The 18,326-nt window shown below is 50.6% G+C and overlaps 1 protein-coding gene across 1 annotated transcript in view; it reads right to left on the bottom strand.

Annotated features, from left to right (window-relative positions):
- Window positions 1-18,326, bottom strand: part of LOC108579503 (tyrosine-protein phosphatase Lar-like) — a 110,556-nt gene that overhangs the window by 4,300 nt on the left and 87,930 nt on the right. The window contains 8 exon segments of the mRNA XM_017943047.1: window positions 650-800; window positions 861-1,190; window positions 1,265-1,365; window positions 1,648-1,671; window positions 2,871-3,155; window positions 3,545-3,820; window positions 4,071-4,181; window positions 10,035-10,217. Of these exon segments, the coding sequence (XP_017798536.1) occupies window positions 650-800; window positions 861-1,190; window positions 1,265-1,365; window positions 1,648-1,671; window positions 2,871-3,155; window positions 3,545-3,820; window positions 4,071-4,181; window positions 10,035-10,217 (1,461 nt within the window).

Here is an 18,326-nt window from a genome sequence, read left to right as displayed (position 1 = left end):
TGTTTTTTTTTTTTTTTTTTTTTTTTTTTTTTTCAAGTAATTCACAAGGAAACGAGAGACAATGAAAAACTGAAGAACGAACGTAAACCATACGTTATTGAGAATGAAAAGAGGTGCCCAAAATGCACACATATATCAATGCAGTGCTTAGTGCAATTTATATGTATTATATGTACGTATATATATATATATAGATAGATATATATAAAGTGGCATCCAAAAACGGCTGTTTTATTTGCAACGCATGCAATCATTCTCACTCTCCCACACTTCACGGTTCAACGATACTCTCTATTTTCCGTCTTTCTCTTCTGTATTTTTTTTGTTCTTCGAACCCCCCCCCCGCCCAACTCACCCGTCCCGGGATTCTTTTTCAACAAGAATTCTTTTTTTCCGCGATACTTTGAAGAAGGTGTGTCGCGAGGTAAATTAGCTTACGCTACTTGCGGGAGCGTCTAGCGCTACAGCACTTCCTACCTGCTGTGCCCCCGGACGAGACGCGATTCGATCGACAGGTGTTTCTCCGACCTGGCGAGAAAGACAACGGTCGAAACTACCAGCGAGGAATCGCGAATCGCCCATTGTTCGGCACTCCTCGCTGCGTGAACTCACTCCTTTCTTTTCACTTTTCCGCTGGTTCTTTGCTTACCGTACTGTTTCGTGCGAACCGGATACGGAATGGTCGTGGCTCCTTCGCCCCTTTGACTCTTCGCAGCCAGCCAGACGTAGTAGAGGGTGTTGGGATATAGACCTGTCAGAGTGTAGTTCTCCGTCACCGGTATCTTTTTATGATGCCTCTCCTGAAACGGACAACAACGCAAATTAGACGGACCGTTAACAGACGAAACTGATATACCCACCTGTGCGTACGTATCGTTCCAATACAGCTCATAGCTGACAATATTTTCCGCGCTATGAGCAGGCTTACTCCATTGGAGTGTTACTTTGGTCTCCCCGATATCTACCGCAGTCAACATTTCCGGTTGGCTCGGTACCCCCTGTTGCGTCTTTACCTGAAGGGGAAGGCTCAACGGACCAGGACCAACGCTTGTTAGCGCTTGCACGCGAATTGTGTAGATCATGTGCTGCGTTAAATCCGAGATGGTGGTTAGCTGGTTATTGTCCACCATCTGGTACTCCCAAGAAGCCATTTGTCGATTCGGGTCCGTTGTGTAATACACCTTGTAGCCCTGCGAACGTTAGTTTAGAACGATTCGTCAATTCCATTTCTCCCCGCGAACCTTCCTTCCGCTGAAAAACTGACCGTCACTTGTCCATTCGGCGTTTCTGGCTCGTCCCATTGTATCACCATCGTGGTGGAGCTCAACGGTCGAGCTTGAACCTTCCTTGGTGCAGTACCAGGCTCTAGAATGGAAAGGATACTTGGTATTTTCCACGAAATGCGTGTTTTCTTTTCACAACAGAGAGGAGAAGAGAGAAAAAAAAAAACCCCCGGAAACCAACGCAGAAGAAAATGAGAGAGCATTGAACGCGACATAAACAACAAACGTGAACCGTGTTAAAAAACAGAGAGAGAGAGAGAGAGAGAGAGAGGACAAAAGAAAGAAAATGCAAAACGAATAGAAAGTGCGAGAGACGAGTATGTACGTGTTTGCTACAGCACTCTTAGTATATGATTGAACTTACTGGCACCTCCATTTGTCGATTCCGCTATTGAAAAAAAGGACGAACGATTATTCTCAATGATCATCGATTAAATGGTATGTAATGCACGGTGAAAATACGAATGGACGCGATACGAAAGGACGCGAAAAAGGTATCGCGACTGCGTTCGTATTTTCACGAGGTGCGAAGAGTGCGCTACTTTATCGAGGAAAGGTGCAATTTCGCGTGCTGTCTCTCCGCGTATTGGTTTTTCTCTTTTCCGGAAAAGAGACGGAGAGACGTGGGGGTGGGTTGGGGGAGTGGCTGGTACACAGAGAGCGTGGGAAGCTAAGGGAAGGAGGAGGTGAACGGACAAAGACGGGAGAAATGCAGAGCGAAACGAGACACGTCGAAGCGCGACGCGGTGAACACGGTCCGACAAAAACACTAACACATGGTGCGATAGACACAGATAAAGGGGGACTTGGTGATAGGTGAAAAAAATGTCTTGTCACTTACATGAATCAAATCGTGCGTCCACGGCGGACAGCATGTAAAAAAAGTATAATTTCCCTCAAAAACCGTGTCAAAAGTTGTTCCTTCTTCGTGGTGCAAAAAACATTATCTACGTGCAAAAATTCGTACGCGCTCGCTGGACTAATAAGCTATCTTTTCCCGCTTGGCACGCGAAAAAAGCTGCCGGATCTCTTTCTCATCTTTTCATCGACCAAGTGTGCACGCTTCGCCGGCCAACAGCCCTGGCGTTTTTGCAAGCTGCACGATCGAAACGCGAGTAATCCGCGAGTTGAGCAAAGTTTCCCGTTCTTCTTGTTCCGCGGGGATGGAGATTCGTCCGAAACGCGCGACGCCGCAAAAACCTGGCAAAAACGTGGCAGAAACGCGAATCGGCTTCCCTCGGTGATCCTCTGGCTCGTCGCGGATCGGAAGTCGGCGACAGCAACGGCGAGATAGCAGCAGCATCGGTTATCGGACGAATCGCGTGTGAAACAACAATGATCGTGTGGCGATGCTTTCGTCGCGTATCTCGAGGACGCGAGCTTACTCTCGGAGAGACAAAAAGAGAGAGAGAGAGAGAGAGAGAGATTTGTTGTCGCGTCGACGAGATCCGCGTTGATTTAGCGAGGCACAAACGTTGATGCTAATGAGAGAGAGAGAGAGAGAGAGAGCGAGAGAGAGAGCGAGAGAGAGAGAGAGAGAGAGAGAGAGAGACGGAAGCGGCAGCGTAGTAAAAAGTATATACTGACTCGTCTCGCCAGTGGTGACTGTCACCGGGGTACTTGGGGGACCACGCCCAATGCCGTTCACGGCAATCACGTAAAACTCGTAGTCGGTGTAAGGGCTGAGGCTCCGAACGTGATAGTACATGGTCGTGATGCCGGATATTTCGGCGAACGCCTGGTTCGCGTGCTTCGGCTTGTGCTGAATCACGTAGTATTGGAGGAGGTCGGAGCCTTTGTAAGACCAGGTGAGCTTCACGGAAGTCGCGGTGATGTCCGATACTTGGACGTTTTCGGGAGCACTGGGCAGAGCTGAAAAGGATTGGACGAGACGATAGACAGACTGGTTGAAATTTCGAAAAGTTTTCTCAGCGTGTTTCTTCCCTCTTTCCTTCCTTCGTTCCGCTTGTTCCGCGCGACAAGCAAAGTACGCTGTCCCCGACGCGACGGTCTTTTAATGCGGCGCGCATAAGCCGATTGATTAGTCATGGAAACTGTACCACCGCCACGGCTCGCTGCGGAACACAGCGACCGTGATTGATCGTTTCACGTTACGTAGCCAGATAGCCCGCTAATGCGATCTCCGAGGATTTACGCGTGATTTCGATCCATCTCGATACGGTGCGACACGATACGACACGATACGACACGATACGACACGATAGGATACGATAGGATAGAATGCGTTACGCGATACGAACATTGAACTTTCACCGTCGACGTGGCCTGTATGATTCCGAGGTCGCTGGCGGCGGTACAAGTGTAGTTGGCCGACTCCTGGACATCGGTCAGCATCAGCACGTTTTTACCAATTGGAATGTCGATTTCAGGCGTGAGATCGGTGGCTGGCTCCTTTCTCCATTTGACGAACGGCATCGGGGCGCCAACCGCCACGCAGTTCAAGCTCAGAGATGCGCCCAGCATCACTTCGCTGACCGCGGGCGGAGGAATGGAGAAGGTCGGCGCGACGCGGCGAACTGCGTGGAAAAAATCAAAGAAGAATTAGAGGAGGAGAGCGCGTATCATCGCAAGAAGTGTCTGCAATATTTGCAACGCGCGATTCCAGGCGCGCGCGCGAATCCTTTGTGCCGTCAGCTTAGTTTAATTACGTAGCATTTATTTTAATTACAAACAGAGGCTCGCGCGCCACGTTTTTGTAATGAAATCGCGTTAAAGGGGCAGAGCGGTGACGTCAAGAACCGTAAACTCTAGCCTACGGATACCTACCTTTTACGTAGAACATGGCCGACTTGGAGTACTCGGTGCCGACGGAATTACTTGCCACGCACTCGTACTTTCCTTGATCGTTCACGTCGGACGCGGTGATTTGCAGAGCTCCTGCGAAACAGACGGAAGCAACGGTTACCTTCCAAGTTGGCCAACTCTGTTCGTTAACGATCGCGTCCATTCTTATCGATTTTAATCCGCTTATCCGTTCTCCAAACTTTCGATACGCTTTCCTCCCCGCGATTAGGAGAGGGAGTTGAAAGGAGCGTGCAAGATGGCTCTTTCGTTTCGTTTTTCCAGCGCTAATTGAGTCGGTAGCGGGTCGAGGAACGCGTCGGGCTGCGCGCCGAGCGTGGAAGCTCCCATGTAACGCGGGGGTGGAGAAGAAGGAAGTGGCGCAGCAGGGTGGAAGGGAGGGGGGCGCGGGGGGGAATCCGTTTCAAAGGCCGCGTCTATTCCACTTTCTGTTTGGCCTGGCCTGGCCGGTTCGTGCGCGATTTCCATGATGCATCAAGCCCCTTAGCACGATACCACGATGATGAACTGGCTGTTACGAGGCGTGTGATTATCTCCGTAGACGTCACTCCTTCGGTATAATTCAGCCCACTTAGATCTCTTCGCCCCTTCTCCTCCTCCTCCTCTGTCTCTCGACTCGTTTTCGTCACACGAATATCTTGCTTGTTTTTCATCGGTTCCGCGATAATTAACGGTGGTAGGGGTAACTAATGTTCGAGAGCGGGACAGTCGGTTAAACATTTCCCCACGAGTCGACACCAGCCGTATGGATTTATAGGGTTTCGTTGCAAACGTGACTTGGGCGACCAGAGAGAAAGAGGGTAAACGAGCGAGCGGGTAGCAAGAAAGAGAGACGGGTGGGTCGAGGGCAGAAAACACTCCATCACGAGCGAGAAGCCAAGCCAGGCCAGGCCAGGCCAGGCCAGGCAGCTTGATATCGCGTACGATCGGAATACATAATCGAGCCTCATCTACAATTTCCAGTAAGCTGACCAGGAAGGAACGCGTGGTCATATTGTTATCCCATCTAGTCACGTGCACGTTGTTAGTACAGCTGTGAAAAACTTAGATTGCCGTGAACAGCCCAACGCCGGAAACCGTTGCTCATCCTTTGCTTCTTTTCCCTGCACATGCTGCTGGCCCCTTCCTACACGCTACAGACCTCTTCTCTCCCTGCGCCAATTTCTTCGATAATTCAGCGTCGCTGCTTCTTCTCTTCCTGCCGAAGCGCGCTCGAAAATTCGGGATTTTACGATCGAGCAACTCGCGAAACAGGGCGATCCGAGTAGAAAAGGAGGAGGATTGGACGTGTGTTTGTTTGGTAAGAACGCGGACGGACTGAACAATTAGGTATGAATTTTGACGAATCGTCGTACGCTTGTAGGTAGAGTAGGGTGTTGTATCGATGCAAACACAATGGAATATTGTCGTTTCCTCTCGGCTCGTGATAAAACTCGACGACGTTCGAGCAGTGTACACGATCTATCTAGGTTTGCGTCGCGATAACGTCGACGCGCACGAAGGTGCTTTCACCGTGTAAAGAAGGTGAAATTGAATAAAGATGAAAATCCATCTATACACTCGTCGTCTCCTCGCGAATACGTAAGCGCCCCCGCGTCTCTCTACGAGATTTGTCCTTTTGAGCCGCTCCACCTGCTTCTGCTAGTGCGTTTAAAAGCGACGCCGTCTCGGCGAAGCGATTAGGGAACGATCGATCTCGAGGAGGGAGTCGGAAAGTTTTCCGGGAGACGGTCGACGGTCGGACGGAACAGATTCCTCTTGTTCGTCGAAAGCTTTTACCAAGGGGGGGGATGGATTCGCGTTTACCCAGCAATATTGAAATATCTTTGGTTATATTTAATATCGGCATGGCAAACGCAAAATACACGCGCAGCAGTGACTTGTACTCGCTATTTATATTCGCTATCGCCTATTTCCCCTGGCTGGAATACAGATCGACGAGCGAGCGCGTCGATCGAGACAGAATGCAAACGGGAAATACGTTTACTCGGAGGCTACAGCTGGTGCTCTTTTCTCTCGGATGTTCACTCGGGCGACGAAGGCGGCGGAGCCAAGAAGGTAGGAGGAAGGGTCGCGTAATTCGCCAACGTTTTAATTGCTTTCATAATTACGCTTGGTCGCGGTAGCGTATCGACCGTGGAAAAAAGTCAATTATAATTATCGGAAAATATTCAGGCGAGAGAGGGTCGGTTCAAGTGGAAAAGCGAGGTAATGGCTCGTGGGCCATGCTTTTTCAACGGTGAAAGTACAAACAGAAAATATGTTTAGATTGGGTTCTCGATGGTCGAACCGCGCGCGCCTTCGAATGTTCTTCGCGATAGAAATACACGTTGTCGAGTTCGCGAATCGGCAAGTACCATCGGTTTTATTAATGTTCAATCTCCGTCCCGTCGACAGCGACGCTCGATCCTTGTTCTCTTTTCTCCAGCGACTAGCAGCGCGCACAGAGGGTGGGCGGAAACGGGGTGCTTCCACCTCCTCCTCTGTAAACGTTTCTCTATTTCGGCTCGGTGCGGCGCATTAACGTCAGAATCCCGCTTGGCAAATATAAGAGAGAGAACGACGGCAGACGAGAAGATTATGCGGGCATGCGACGTCTTTCGCGAGGGAGCCGCCTCGACTCGCGAATGCGTTGTGCCGGAAAGGAAATCGAATTACCCGTTGACGTTTCCGCCTCCTCTATTTGTGCGTCCTAGAACGAGCCTTTAATCGCGTGCAAATGCAGCGACGCTCTGCTCCGGCACGTTGTTTGTTGCGTGAGGAGGAGGCGGAGAGTCCAGCAGATCTGGACGAGGACGGATCTCGAACCCATACGAGCGTTTAAGGCCAAGGAGTAGAATAGGGTTGATTGGCAGCGAGTGAACAAACGCTTGGAATTCGAGCGCAGGTGTTGAGACGAGCAGCTCGTTTCCAACTTTTTCCAACCCCTCCGACGCCGCACCTCGGCCAGTCCAACTTTCCCCGAGAATATTTTACGCAACCTGCCTCTTTGCCCGTTGCTCCTACTTAAAAACTATCGCGTCTTTCGGCAGAGTTCCGTTTCGCGAACGATCCGCATAAATGACGCGGTTCGTTTCGCGTTCCGCTCGGTTCCTCCAACGCATTTCTACATTATCGTTACGGGCAATTAGAGAAGTTTCGAAACGATCGGGATATAAATGCCGGAATTAAGAGGGGAGAAAGGGAGAGGCAAGGAAAGAAGAGACAGAATCCCAGGGCAGGTGTTAAGAAGCGGCATGCCACGGCTTGTTTCCAAGTTCAGACCCTGCTCATCAAGCCTCGCAGCTTTAATGCAGGAAATTTTACGAGTGTTGACGAAGCGTTAACTGCCCTCTCTCCGCGCTTTTACTTTGCCCTGCCGCTCTCTTACGGCTTTTACGGCCACGGACTGCAAAATATAATTTAACGATTCTCGACGCGTTCAGCTTTGCCTAGCTTTCAGCGAGCGGCAACCGGCTAGCTTTCGGCGTTCCCGAACGCGACCTGCGAACTCGATGCTCGATGCTCGATGCTCGATGCTCGATGCCAGGGGTTCGTTCGACAAAGCTTAAATGAAACGTTAAATTAGTTTATCTCGCGTACCGTACACAATCTGCGTCGGTTTAATTCTCTCCAATTATCGTAAAGTGTTCGCCATTCGGCAAAGCGGCCGTTATTTTAATACGGCGGCGTCGCGTTGCTACCTGCCGTGTCTAACTTTAATTAATTTGTCTGGTTTGCGCGATAAACGGAAATGGAGATTCGCGACCGCATTGTCCGAGTGTAACGCGTCCTGTCCCAACCCTTTCGCTCTTCGTCTTTTGTTTGCTTTGCCGCCAAGAATTTCGGAATTACATTCTGCCCACGCCTGTTGTTCCTCTCTCCTTGTTAAGCTAGTTCCCTTACTACGCCTCGTGCCGCTCTCGTCGCGGATTTTCCACAGGAATTCGAAGGGCCTGGTAATTGCGCAAAACACCTTGGACAGTAACCAAGGATGGTTTGACGTTATTCGCGCAAATGCCGGATGTAGCTACTCTGGTAAAGGAATGCAAACAATGGTCGGACGTTAGAAACGTTCCGTGAAAATTTGAACGTTAACCTAATACACGGCCGAAGCAGCCGACGAATTTAATTTCTAAAGAATTTGAATAACGCGTGTGGCGGCGCCTCGTTGAATCTTGAAAAAACCTTGGACGAAGCGACTTGGCTGGTATAACGTGTGACCGTTAAGCGCGTTACTATTCTACGCCTTTCTTCGGTATATGTCTTTCTCTTCTCGTCCCTGACGTCGCCGTTGTTTTCCTCTCGCAGCTCTTTCCTCCTTCGTCCATTTTCTTCTCGCGGAACGCGAATACATTGCCCTCGTCGTGTACTTTTTGCAATACATTAAGCCGTATATTTTATGGGATGTACGTAGCGACGGCGCCGCATGGCGGCAGCTTCTAACGGCATTGACGGAGGTGGAGCTGTCGTTCTGCCCTTCCTTATCCTATTCCATTCTCTTATGCTCTCGGAAGAGGAGGTAGGAAAGGAAGCGCGCTACAGCGATCGAAAAGACGCACTCGAACTTTCGAGCTATCGAGAGGTCAGATGCTATCGGCGCCGGTCAAAGGAGGAAGCCCGGCAGTCGTATCCGATGAAATTTCCGCTCGAAGAAATCCTCCGGTGGCATGTCGCGGGGGGTTTCTCCCTCTGGCGACGTTTCCTCGAGAAGGAGGAGAATAAGATGTCCGCGTGCAGGCGATCGCGCGTGTTTCCGCGTAGGTGCAGACGGATGGTAGGAGCACGCACGCGATAACCCCGTTTATACGTGCGACGCATACGAGTTGGCAGAATCGGCTAACATCGACACACGTGCGACGCTACGCTGCCGCGCCGCGGCACTGCCGAAATATCGTGGAATTTGGAGGAAATTCGAGGCATCGAAGACGAATAAATTGGGCACTAATCGCGGTGAGACAGGTAGGTGGGAAGGTCGAAAATGGTGGAGTGGGGTCGTAAGGAATTTTATAGCGGCGCGGCGCCCGTGTACTGGGAACGCAGCCAGCCAGCCAGCCAGCCAGGCCAGATATATATGCATAACGCGTGTGTACACGTACGTATACATCCGGGTGCACGATACAGGCGAACGATATGCAGCCGGCTTTCCTGCATCTAATGTATACTTTTCACGTCGTGGCAAACTGCGCCGGCCGCCGTAAAGATAGTCGGGCAAGTGCACGCCGGTATTACGTGACGTGCCGCTCGATAATGATACCGCCATTGCGATAAAAACAAAGTGAACGTTATATGTAGGTTCGCGCGGCAACTCGCTACGGAAAAATAATGATAATAGGTTACGTCGTGCGTTAGCGAAACAACCTTGCTATATAGATATTGCCCGTTGACCCGGCTCGTCCACTCGTCCGCTCGTTCGTTTTCGCCGTTATCGCGAATTATATTCGCGGCTCCTCTATCTCCCTCTTTCCGTATCGGCAACATTTCACTTTTTCCGTTTTTAGGACAGTCGTTGCAGAGGAATGACTCGGTTTATGCACCGGCATTAGTTGTCGACTTGTCCGGGAACGAGTGCAGGCGCCACGGGAGAATAACGAGGTGGTGGTTTTATTGCAACGGCATCTCGGAAAGAAGGTGGCTGTTGGTTGGACCGGTTCTCGGTCAGGGACGATATACATATACATATGCATATATATGCTCTCAGAGCAGAGCAGAGCAGAGCAGAGCAGAGCAGAGCAGAGCAGAGCAGAGCAGGTGCACGGTCTCGGCAAACGAGATGGATGTTCCCATATCGCGTGACCACTCGATCAACGCTGCCGCGAGTTGACAGTGACTTACGCACTCTGGCACTCGACGAGATATGACACGCGCCACCGAGCTTCGCCATAGGGTGAACAGTTGCCTTCCCCCTTCGTCCGTGGAATAATTGGAAAGAGGAGGAGATACACTTACCGCTCTCCAAAACCTTGTAGCGTGGATTGGTGGTGTCGATGGGCAGCATGTCTCGTACCCAGGATACGATCGGGGCCGGTGAACCGACGGCGGTGCAGGGCAGCACCGCGTTATGACCCATTTCGACCACCTTGGTCTGCGGCGCTTGAGATATTAACGGGAAACCGCTGGGCAATTTCTCCGCTGCAACAGTCAAACAAGCATACTCTATGAATGTACGAGGATGACATGGAAACTGAATGCGCGGCGATTACGGACGAGACGCGTGGAACGTGCAACGGTCTAAAAGTAGCCCGTGGAATCGAGGACTGGTCAGTCCCGCGGGATCGAAAGTTGGGAAAAGCCATTGGAACTGCGGGGATATCCCATTCCCATTTCCATCTGGCAGAACAGAGGGAAACAGAGGCTTCGTCTTGGAGAAGACGGTTCACCGATATACCGGCGTCCGAGTGTTCGAGGAACGGAATCAGAATTCAATATACCGGAAAAAAGTTCGTAAAACAGTTTATGGAGCGGGGAAAGGCAACTCGGTCGATACGTCGAAATTTCTATTCTTGGACGGGGCGCAAGAGGTCGATCGATTTATTCGCGTTTGTTCCTCTGGACGTTAAAAAGTGTAGAACGATCGGGGAAACGAGGAGGTGATCGGGATAATGGAAATTATGGAAAGTTTGTATTTGTCGGAGATTTTTCCTCCCCGCTCTGCCCGAAATCGCGAATAACGGGATGTCGTGTCGTTACACCGAGAACACGAGATTAATTTCACTTGTTTTGCGGCGCACGCGATACAACAGATAGGCCACATTGCCCTCCTTCTTCACGTACTTACAACGATACTGCGTTAATCCTTAGGGTGAACTCGTAGTTAAATTTAAGTTGGAGGATGTTGCACTCCAAGTTTCGAACAACTTCTCCGCGGAGTCCTGGTTCCGTTTCAACGGGGCTTACGCGACTCCAGCCAAGTCCTCGACAATTTTTTCTTCCGCCCTTTTTTGTTTTAATTAAAAGTCCACCGATAATTGCGTCGCGTGGGATTCATTAAAAATCCGTTCCACTTTCGGGCAGAGCTTAACGTCGTCGTTAAGTCGGACAATTGGTCGTTGTTACGACGACACACCGGGTGAAAGTTAGGAAAGACCCTTTTATAATCTCGTCAATTAAAGGAGCAATCGAGCCCCGAGCCGGTACTTTGGCCAACTTTCATCTAGACTCTTCTACTTGTACTCGTAAATACGTGAAACGCCGCGAGGAAGGAGGGAACCTGTTGGATACCTCGCGTGTCGGTCAAACTTTTTCCTAAACTGGTACGCACCTTCTCGCGACCTTTTCATCCGGTACTTACGGCTTACGACTTACATCCGGCAACTTCTCACCCCGAGCGTTGTCAGAACGGGCACAAGTGGCGGAGAAAGGATTTTTCCTCGGACTCGGTGCCGTTAACGAGCACAATTAAAAGGCGCGGCCGAGAATCGTTGGCATTTCGGTGCGGCTGCTCGACGCACCCACCGGTGGATGTCAGATTCAGTCGGCTGTCGCTCCTCGTTCTTCGGTACTTCAGCGGTACTTGGGTTCTTCCATTGTTTTCTCCTCTGGCGTGGCTTCTTTTGTCCTCGTTATCCTTCGAGTTATCCGGCAGGGCGGCGCCAATTATATCGGCGACCGTGAGCGTTCACGGTCGACAATAGAAATCGCCCACAGACTTTCCCGCCCCTCGAATCATCCGTACGCCGTCTACCCTACCCTACCCTACCCTACCGACAATACAAGGCAAACGTGAAGCGCGCGTCCACGAGAACCTTCTCGTCCCTGACGCTATTGTCCCTGTCGATTCGTGAATTGCCACTTTTTGCTTCGCCCTCGGACGAGCACCTTCGGATTTCACGGCAGGAAGAATACACTGCGAACCGGGTCTACCGAGTTTCCGATAGAAACTCCACGGGGAAAACTTGCAGTTTCCATCGTTTAAAATTGCGCGAGAGAAAGAAGGAATAAGTTTCCCCGGCGACTAACGCGAATAAATCGTAACCCTAGCCGAAACGTTATTAAGCAACAGGTGATCGTTGCTTTTAGCCCGGGAAAACCTACTTTACGTCGCGACTGAGTCGAATGCAAAACGACTTAAGGTCGTCGATCTTCCGAATCCTCGATTTCCGAAATCGTAGTAGCGTGGATTCGAGGAAAGTCTTTGAAATATCGGGGAGGAATCGGGGACAGGCGGGCGAGCGCGAACCTTCCGACGTGATACGGAAATAATAACGAGCGGACGAACGTGGTCGAGGCTCCTGGGAATTTATAAATCGACCGGCTGTGCGAGCAGCAGCCGAGCGAACGGGCATAAATAACGCTTAGGATCGAGGGAAAAAATAATACCTCTCCTCCGGCCGGTTTCTTCGTGCATCTACATTTTGATGGGGGAACGTGACTGGCAGAACCGAGAGGAAATATCGAGGAGGAGAAGTCTGGTACCGATTAGGAAATCGAGGGAAAGTGGGACGGTTCGAAGCGGAGATATTTCACGGATAACTTTTGCCGGGAAACGAGGAAGGTTTATGCGGTGCCTCGGGAGCTTATCCTTAAGGAACTTATTGCCTGGTGTGTCCGTTGGCTTCGCGACACGCTCCAAGGTGTTTCCCGGGAACCTCTCGGGGAGCTTCTCGGGAAACACGCCAGCCACGGTGACGGAGAAAGAGAAGCAGAGAGGGAGGAACAAAGCCGTTTGCTATCGACGGTAAAGAGAAGAGAGGAGAGAGGGAGGTCCGAAAGGTTCGGGGCTCCGGTCATTCTGCCAATTTCCTTCTCTCGGACTTTGTTCGTCTTAACCGAGCTCCTCCCCTTCCCGACCAACGCGACCGGATTTCAACTTTCAATCCCTATGGAAACGCGAATAGCCGACCCGGACCACTTGAAAACTTTCATTCGGGTACGCCGAGGCTGAGGACGAAACGACGGCATTCTATATTGGCGGAGGCGTCTCGAGAAATCGCAGGAGATGAATTTACCGAGATATATGTACATAGGGATGGTTGCTCGCACGGAGAATGGCAGGGTAATTACGCTGGAGCGAACGCTTTTTTTCATCCATCGATTCTCCCCCCCTTACCAGCGGCAAGGAATTAAACTCGCATTTTTCAAGGGAACGTCCGCGAGACTTCCGGCGTGTTCCGGCCAGACAGGTTTTAAAAGCTTTCGCGGGCGACGATCCCGTGATCGGTGTCGCCGGGAAATTTGTGACCGGCTGACGACGCGGAAACAGGAATTAATTCGTTGCTGTCGGGCCGGCGCGAAACCTAGGGACCTCGATAAGGAACGAGCCAATAAACCACACTGGTTAAAATTCCTCGTAAAAGTCCCTTGCAAACGCGCTTTCATAATTCAAGCGCATGCGGCCGGCGGCCTTCGATATACATACATACCTACGTGTAAATGCGCGTACGCTCGTCATTTGAAGAGAGAGAAATCGATCTAGGAGAAATTGGCTGGGTTTGCGGAAAAAGGGAGGGTAGAAGCGTAAATCGGTGGAAAAGGGAAGCGGACGAGAATACGTCGGTGAAATCGGAAAATGAAATTCGAGTGGAGGCCGTGAGGATGGAGGACTACGATCGCCTGCGCGTAAACGCTGTTTTCCTTTGGCAGGATCTGTGTGAACTTGGCCGAGGAACTCCGCGGAACGAGTTTTTCTTAAGTTGCGCACGGTTCAAAGGTGGAAAAAGGGAGAAACGGAATCGGGAAATGGTGAAATTAAAGTTATATCGCAGAAGACCGAAAGAAAAATTGCTTCGTTTCGCACGGCGCTGGAATTTCTGCTTCTACGCTTTCTTTTCCTTCCTTCTTCTTTCCAAGTTTACGGGAACCTACGGGAACCTACGGGAACCTACGGGAACCTACGCGAAGCTGTGTCAGTCCAATTTTTGTTGCAGCCGTGGAAAATGATTAAACTCGCGACTTCGATCCCTTGTTAAAGTCTTCTGAAATGTTTTAACTCTATCCGAGTTTTAATTAACGTGCATCTTTTTCCCCGGCTCTTTGGCCAACGAGGGAGAGAGAGGGAATCGCCGAGTTCGAATAACGCCGCGATGCCAGCAGCAGGTGGTGTAATACCGTATGGAGAGGGTCTCTCATAATATTCAAGCTACCCCCTCAAGAACGATTCGAGTCGAGGCACCTCATGTTAACGAGGTCTTGCATCAAGTGGCTCGGTTTCGAGTACCGGCTCTAGGGGATTAGGCTCTAAAGACCAAACTCGTCTCGAACGAGAGACGACGGCTCTCTACCTACAGAGAGGGGTGGGGAGGGGAGGGGGTCGGGAGAGAGCCACCCAAAATCGTCTTTTGATCTTGTAATTAATTCTGCGCGTATTACGCTGGTCCGGAAGAAACCGGGTCTCTTATTCGCGGACCGGCCATTCTAGGGAGAAGAAGTAACAACGAGAAAAGAAAGAGCACGGAGCCTGTTGAAGTTTTTCATTGGAACCGAGCGTCGACAGCGTCGATAGCACTCTTACCTCGTTCTTATCAATTAATCGAAGCCGTACCTTTATGCACGTTTGATGGAACGATTTATGGCAGAGGTTGAATTTATTCAGCCGATTACAATATCGTGAATATAAAGTGCGCGCGGAAATTTATCGGCAGAGAATTGATATCGGGGCAGCCGGAGGGTGGGATGAAAGAGAACGGAGGCTGACTGATCGGAAACTCAAACTTTACCAATGTTTTTCCATTTCAATCGCGCTCGCTTTTCAGGGACGCGCGCGCGGTATTCCCGTACCGAGCATTTCCATCAATCAATTATTTCGCCGAGGCTTCGAGGAGGTCGCTACACGCCACACGCCACACCACTCCGCTGCGCCGTCAGAGTTGCACACACAGCTGGAGAGTAGAACGGCGCGGCGTATTATGCCGGAGAGCAATCCGTTTAAACGAAACGGCCGTTGCTTGCGTCACGCTGCATTCCGATCGGCATACTTTCAATCCAGAAAAATACAATGCCGCAAACTTTTCCATTTCTCGCGAGCAAACGCGGCGCAAGTTTCCCTTTTCGTTCCCCGAGGAGGAAACCTTCTTCCAGGCTGCTCTGAAATTTCCCAGGACCACGGAGATGCCGCGAAAGGTGGGCAGGCAGTCTAACTATTTGCAAACAAACTAGGAGTTGGTAATGCCGGTGTTTGCTTTCTTCCTCTGCGGACGCGCGGATGTACAGGGCTTACGTGTCTTTCACCGTGCAGGAGGAAAACATACGGGCCGCCAACCGGCCGCGATGAAATTTCGAGGATTTTGTCAAAGGGAGCCAGGAACCAGCCGGTGGATCGACGTACCGACTCGTCAAACATTTCGTCGGACGGATACACGGCCCTGGCCATTTACAAATGCGTCTGCCAGAGCCGGAGGGAGGGAGGCTCGCAGGCGGGCAGGCGGGCAGGCAGGCAGGCAGGATTTCGGATATACATTTTCCCGGCGAAAAGGGAAAGTGACGGCGAATCCGCGTTATCGATGGCAAGGTAAATGGAGGGGCAGAGCAGAGAACATCGGTGATTAAAGTGCAAAACCTCGTACGTCGATATTCGATAATTTAATGGAAGAGAGGAATAAAAAAGTTTCATTACGTGCTTGCGTTTGCGCACGCTTGAAAAACCCCTCTCTCTCTGCCTCTGTCTACGACGGGGGTTGGCAATTAGGCGAATTCTGGATCGGTCCCCGTTTTGTTTGCACCGGGAGAACACCACCGGCCTGGTGGAGTAGCGGAGATAACCGGTATATCTTGGAATTTTTGGTTGGAGCGACGAAGAGGAAATTCGCAAGTTAGATTGCACGCGATCGAGGGAGGGGTGGCGTATCGATCGGCGTGGCTTCATCGCGAAATCGTGCTAATTTGTCGAATCAATATTGTCCTCGGGCTTTTGTGCAGGATGCTATATGCCATCAGAGGGAATTTACTATATCAAACGAACGATGTGTCAGGTAAATTTGACTTACACCACAAAATTCGATTGGAATTAGAGAGAAAAGGGTAACGGGTATTAAATTCGTGTGCAAATACGAAATGTTTGGGAAATAAATGTAAATATCGGGAGCTCGATATCAAATATTCGTTGGTCCATTAGCTAATTAATCCGGTGCATTAGAGAAAATGCCAAACGGGTTAGTCGCATCGAGGTTTACCGGCAGGCAAAATTGTGGGTCGTTGGAATAGTGGTGGTGTGTGCTCCAGCGTAGACAACCGGCAGAGTACAGTTTCGGCGATCGTGGCTGAAACCGACTCGCCAGCTAATGGACATCCTGTATTTCCCGCTGAATTAACCTCGGAATGGAGGAGCACAGAGAGAGAAAGGGAAACAGTATTCGCGCGCGTATTTCCATCTCCTCTCTTTCGCGTACTCTCCCTTTCCAAAAATACTCCACCCCGTCCACCCCTTCTTTCACGATCCATGCTCAGAGGGAAATTGCCACGACATCGATTACCAACGCTCCATCGTTCGTTCGTTCGTTCGCTCGCTTCCTTCCTTCCTTCCTTCCTTCCTTCCTTCCTTCCTTCCTTCCTTCCTTCCTTCCTTCCTTCGTTCCATCGCGCGAATGGAATCGGTAAGTCGAGTATTGAGAGAAGCGAGGAATACTGAGACCTTTGGGGCGAAACGTTTTCACCGCTGGCTTATGAACAGCGACACGTGCTATCGCGGATACTGGATGTTAATGAAATTTGCAGCCGCGGGGAGGGAAACTGGTCGAGGCATCGGAAAATGGACCAGTCGTCCTTCCGCTGGTGAGAGTGGGTCTTCAATCTCCCACGGCATTGTTCGCGACCTTTAATCCTAGGCATCGCGCGCGATTCAATCGATTCGAGAGTTTTCGCGTGGCGCGTCGAAGGAAAGAACGTAGCCACTTTGGGAAAGCCAGGCGAAAGCATTTTCCTTGGGGGCTTTCAGAAAAAAATTGCCGGAACTCCCTCCGCAGGCCGGCCGTAAATACGTCGATTCAGCGGCGCGCTCATATTCTTAAGTAATTCATAAGAGGCCAGCTACCTCCCAGAAATGCTTTTATTCTCCCCTCCCTTCTTCTCGCGGACGACCCGTTTTAGCGTTTCATTTAGCGGAAAGAAACATCTCGCTTCCTTTCTCGATCGATCCTTTCGCGTCGACCTTCGCACACTCGCGTTTCGTTAACAGCTCTTGGCAAACGTATTTCTTCCCTTTTAATGTGGAAAAGTTGCCGAATAGCCTGCAGCGAGGCTTTCGATCGTGAGAAATTGGGGCCAGAACGTCGCCGCCAACACCGACGGGGGGAAAAAAGTAGAGGAAGAAGGTAGCTCCAGAGAAGCGCGGCAAAGCGCGGAATCTCTCCATCAAAAGCTCAACAAAAGCTTGCTCAGGGCTTCGGCTTGCCGGTACGAAGGAAAGGGGGATCAGAGAATGCCAGCTAATGTCTGCTGAGACGCGTCAGCGAACGGGAGGCGATGGGAGTGGCGTGGAAAAAGGTAGCTGGAGAAAATGCGGATAAAATGGAATATCTTAAAGCATTCGCGAACAAGGTTTATTGCGGTAAGGGGCAAACAACACTGCTATAGTACGTATAGAACGGGGCTTGGGTCCGAGTTAACAGGGTTTCGTTAAGCTTGAAACTCGATCGAATCTTCCTGATCTCCCTGGCTTCCTGCTTGCTTCTCGGCCAGAGAGAGAGTCTGGAGAATTGCGAGGGAAAAGGCGGGGAAAGAAGGAGACGCTTTCTGCGTTGTGGTCAATCAGAGCTCGTTAAGCTCGAGGCGTAATAAGCTCGATGGTTCGGAGGTTATGAAGCAATAGTTGGTGGACCGTGCGGTAACGTCCGTGGGATTCCAGTCTCGGAAAACACAGAGACCCCCTAATTTCCTATCGGAAGAATCGATTAGACAGAGATGGAGGTTAGCGGCTCTATCTTAAAATCTGAAAATCTGAAAATCTGAAAATCAAAAAATGTTGAAATGTTTAAATGTTAGGGAAATTAACCGGGGTAAAGAAGGAATGCTGCAGGGATGGAGCAACGTCGAGAGCCCGAGGCTAGCATATTTTCAGGAGAATGAAAAAACATTGTTCCCTCTCAGGGAAACGACAGATAGATCGCGGGGGTGGGACGCGGACAGGGACAGAGAGCCAGCTCTCGAGCACTTGGTCCTTTTTATTATTCATGAAAATCGTGCTGTCGCTGCTTTCTCGTGGCTGTATACCGACCAAAGCTTAGAGAAAACTCTCTCTCTCCCTCGAATTAAAGCGCGGCCATGTATCGAGAAGGGCATTTGAAGAGGGACGCATGGGGGGGGGGGGGG

The sequence above is a fragment of the Habropoda laboriosa genome, unplaced genomic scaffold, assembly GCF_001263275.1.
Source record: "Habropoda laboriosa isolate 0110345459 unplaced genomic scaffold, ASM126327v1 scaffold33, whole genome shotgun sequence".
In the NCBI taxonomy this organism is placed as follows: domain Eukaryota; kingdom Metazoa; phylum Arthropoda; class Insecta; order Hymenoptera; family Apidae; genus Habropoda; species Habropoda laboriosa.
The sequence above is the reverse complement of the archived record's forward strand: the minus strand, read 5'-3'. Positions and strand labels throughout refer to the sequence as shown.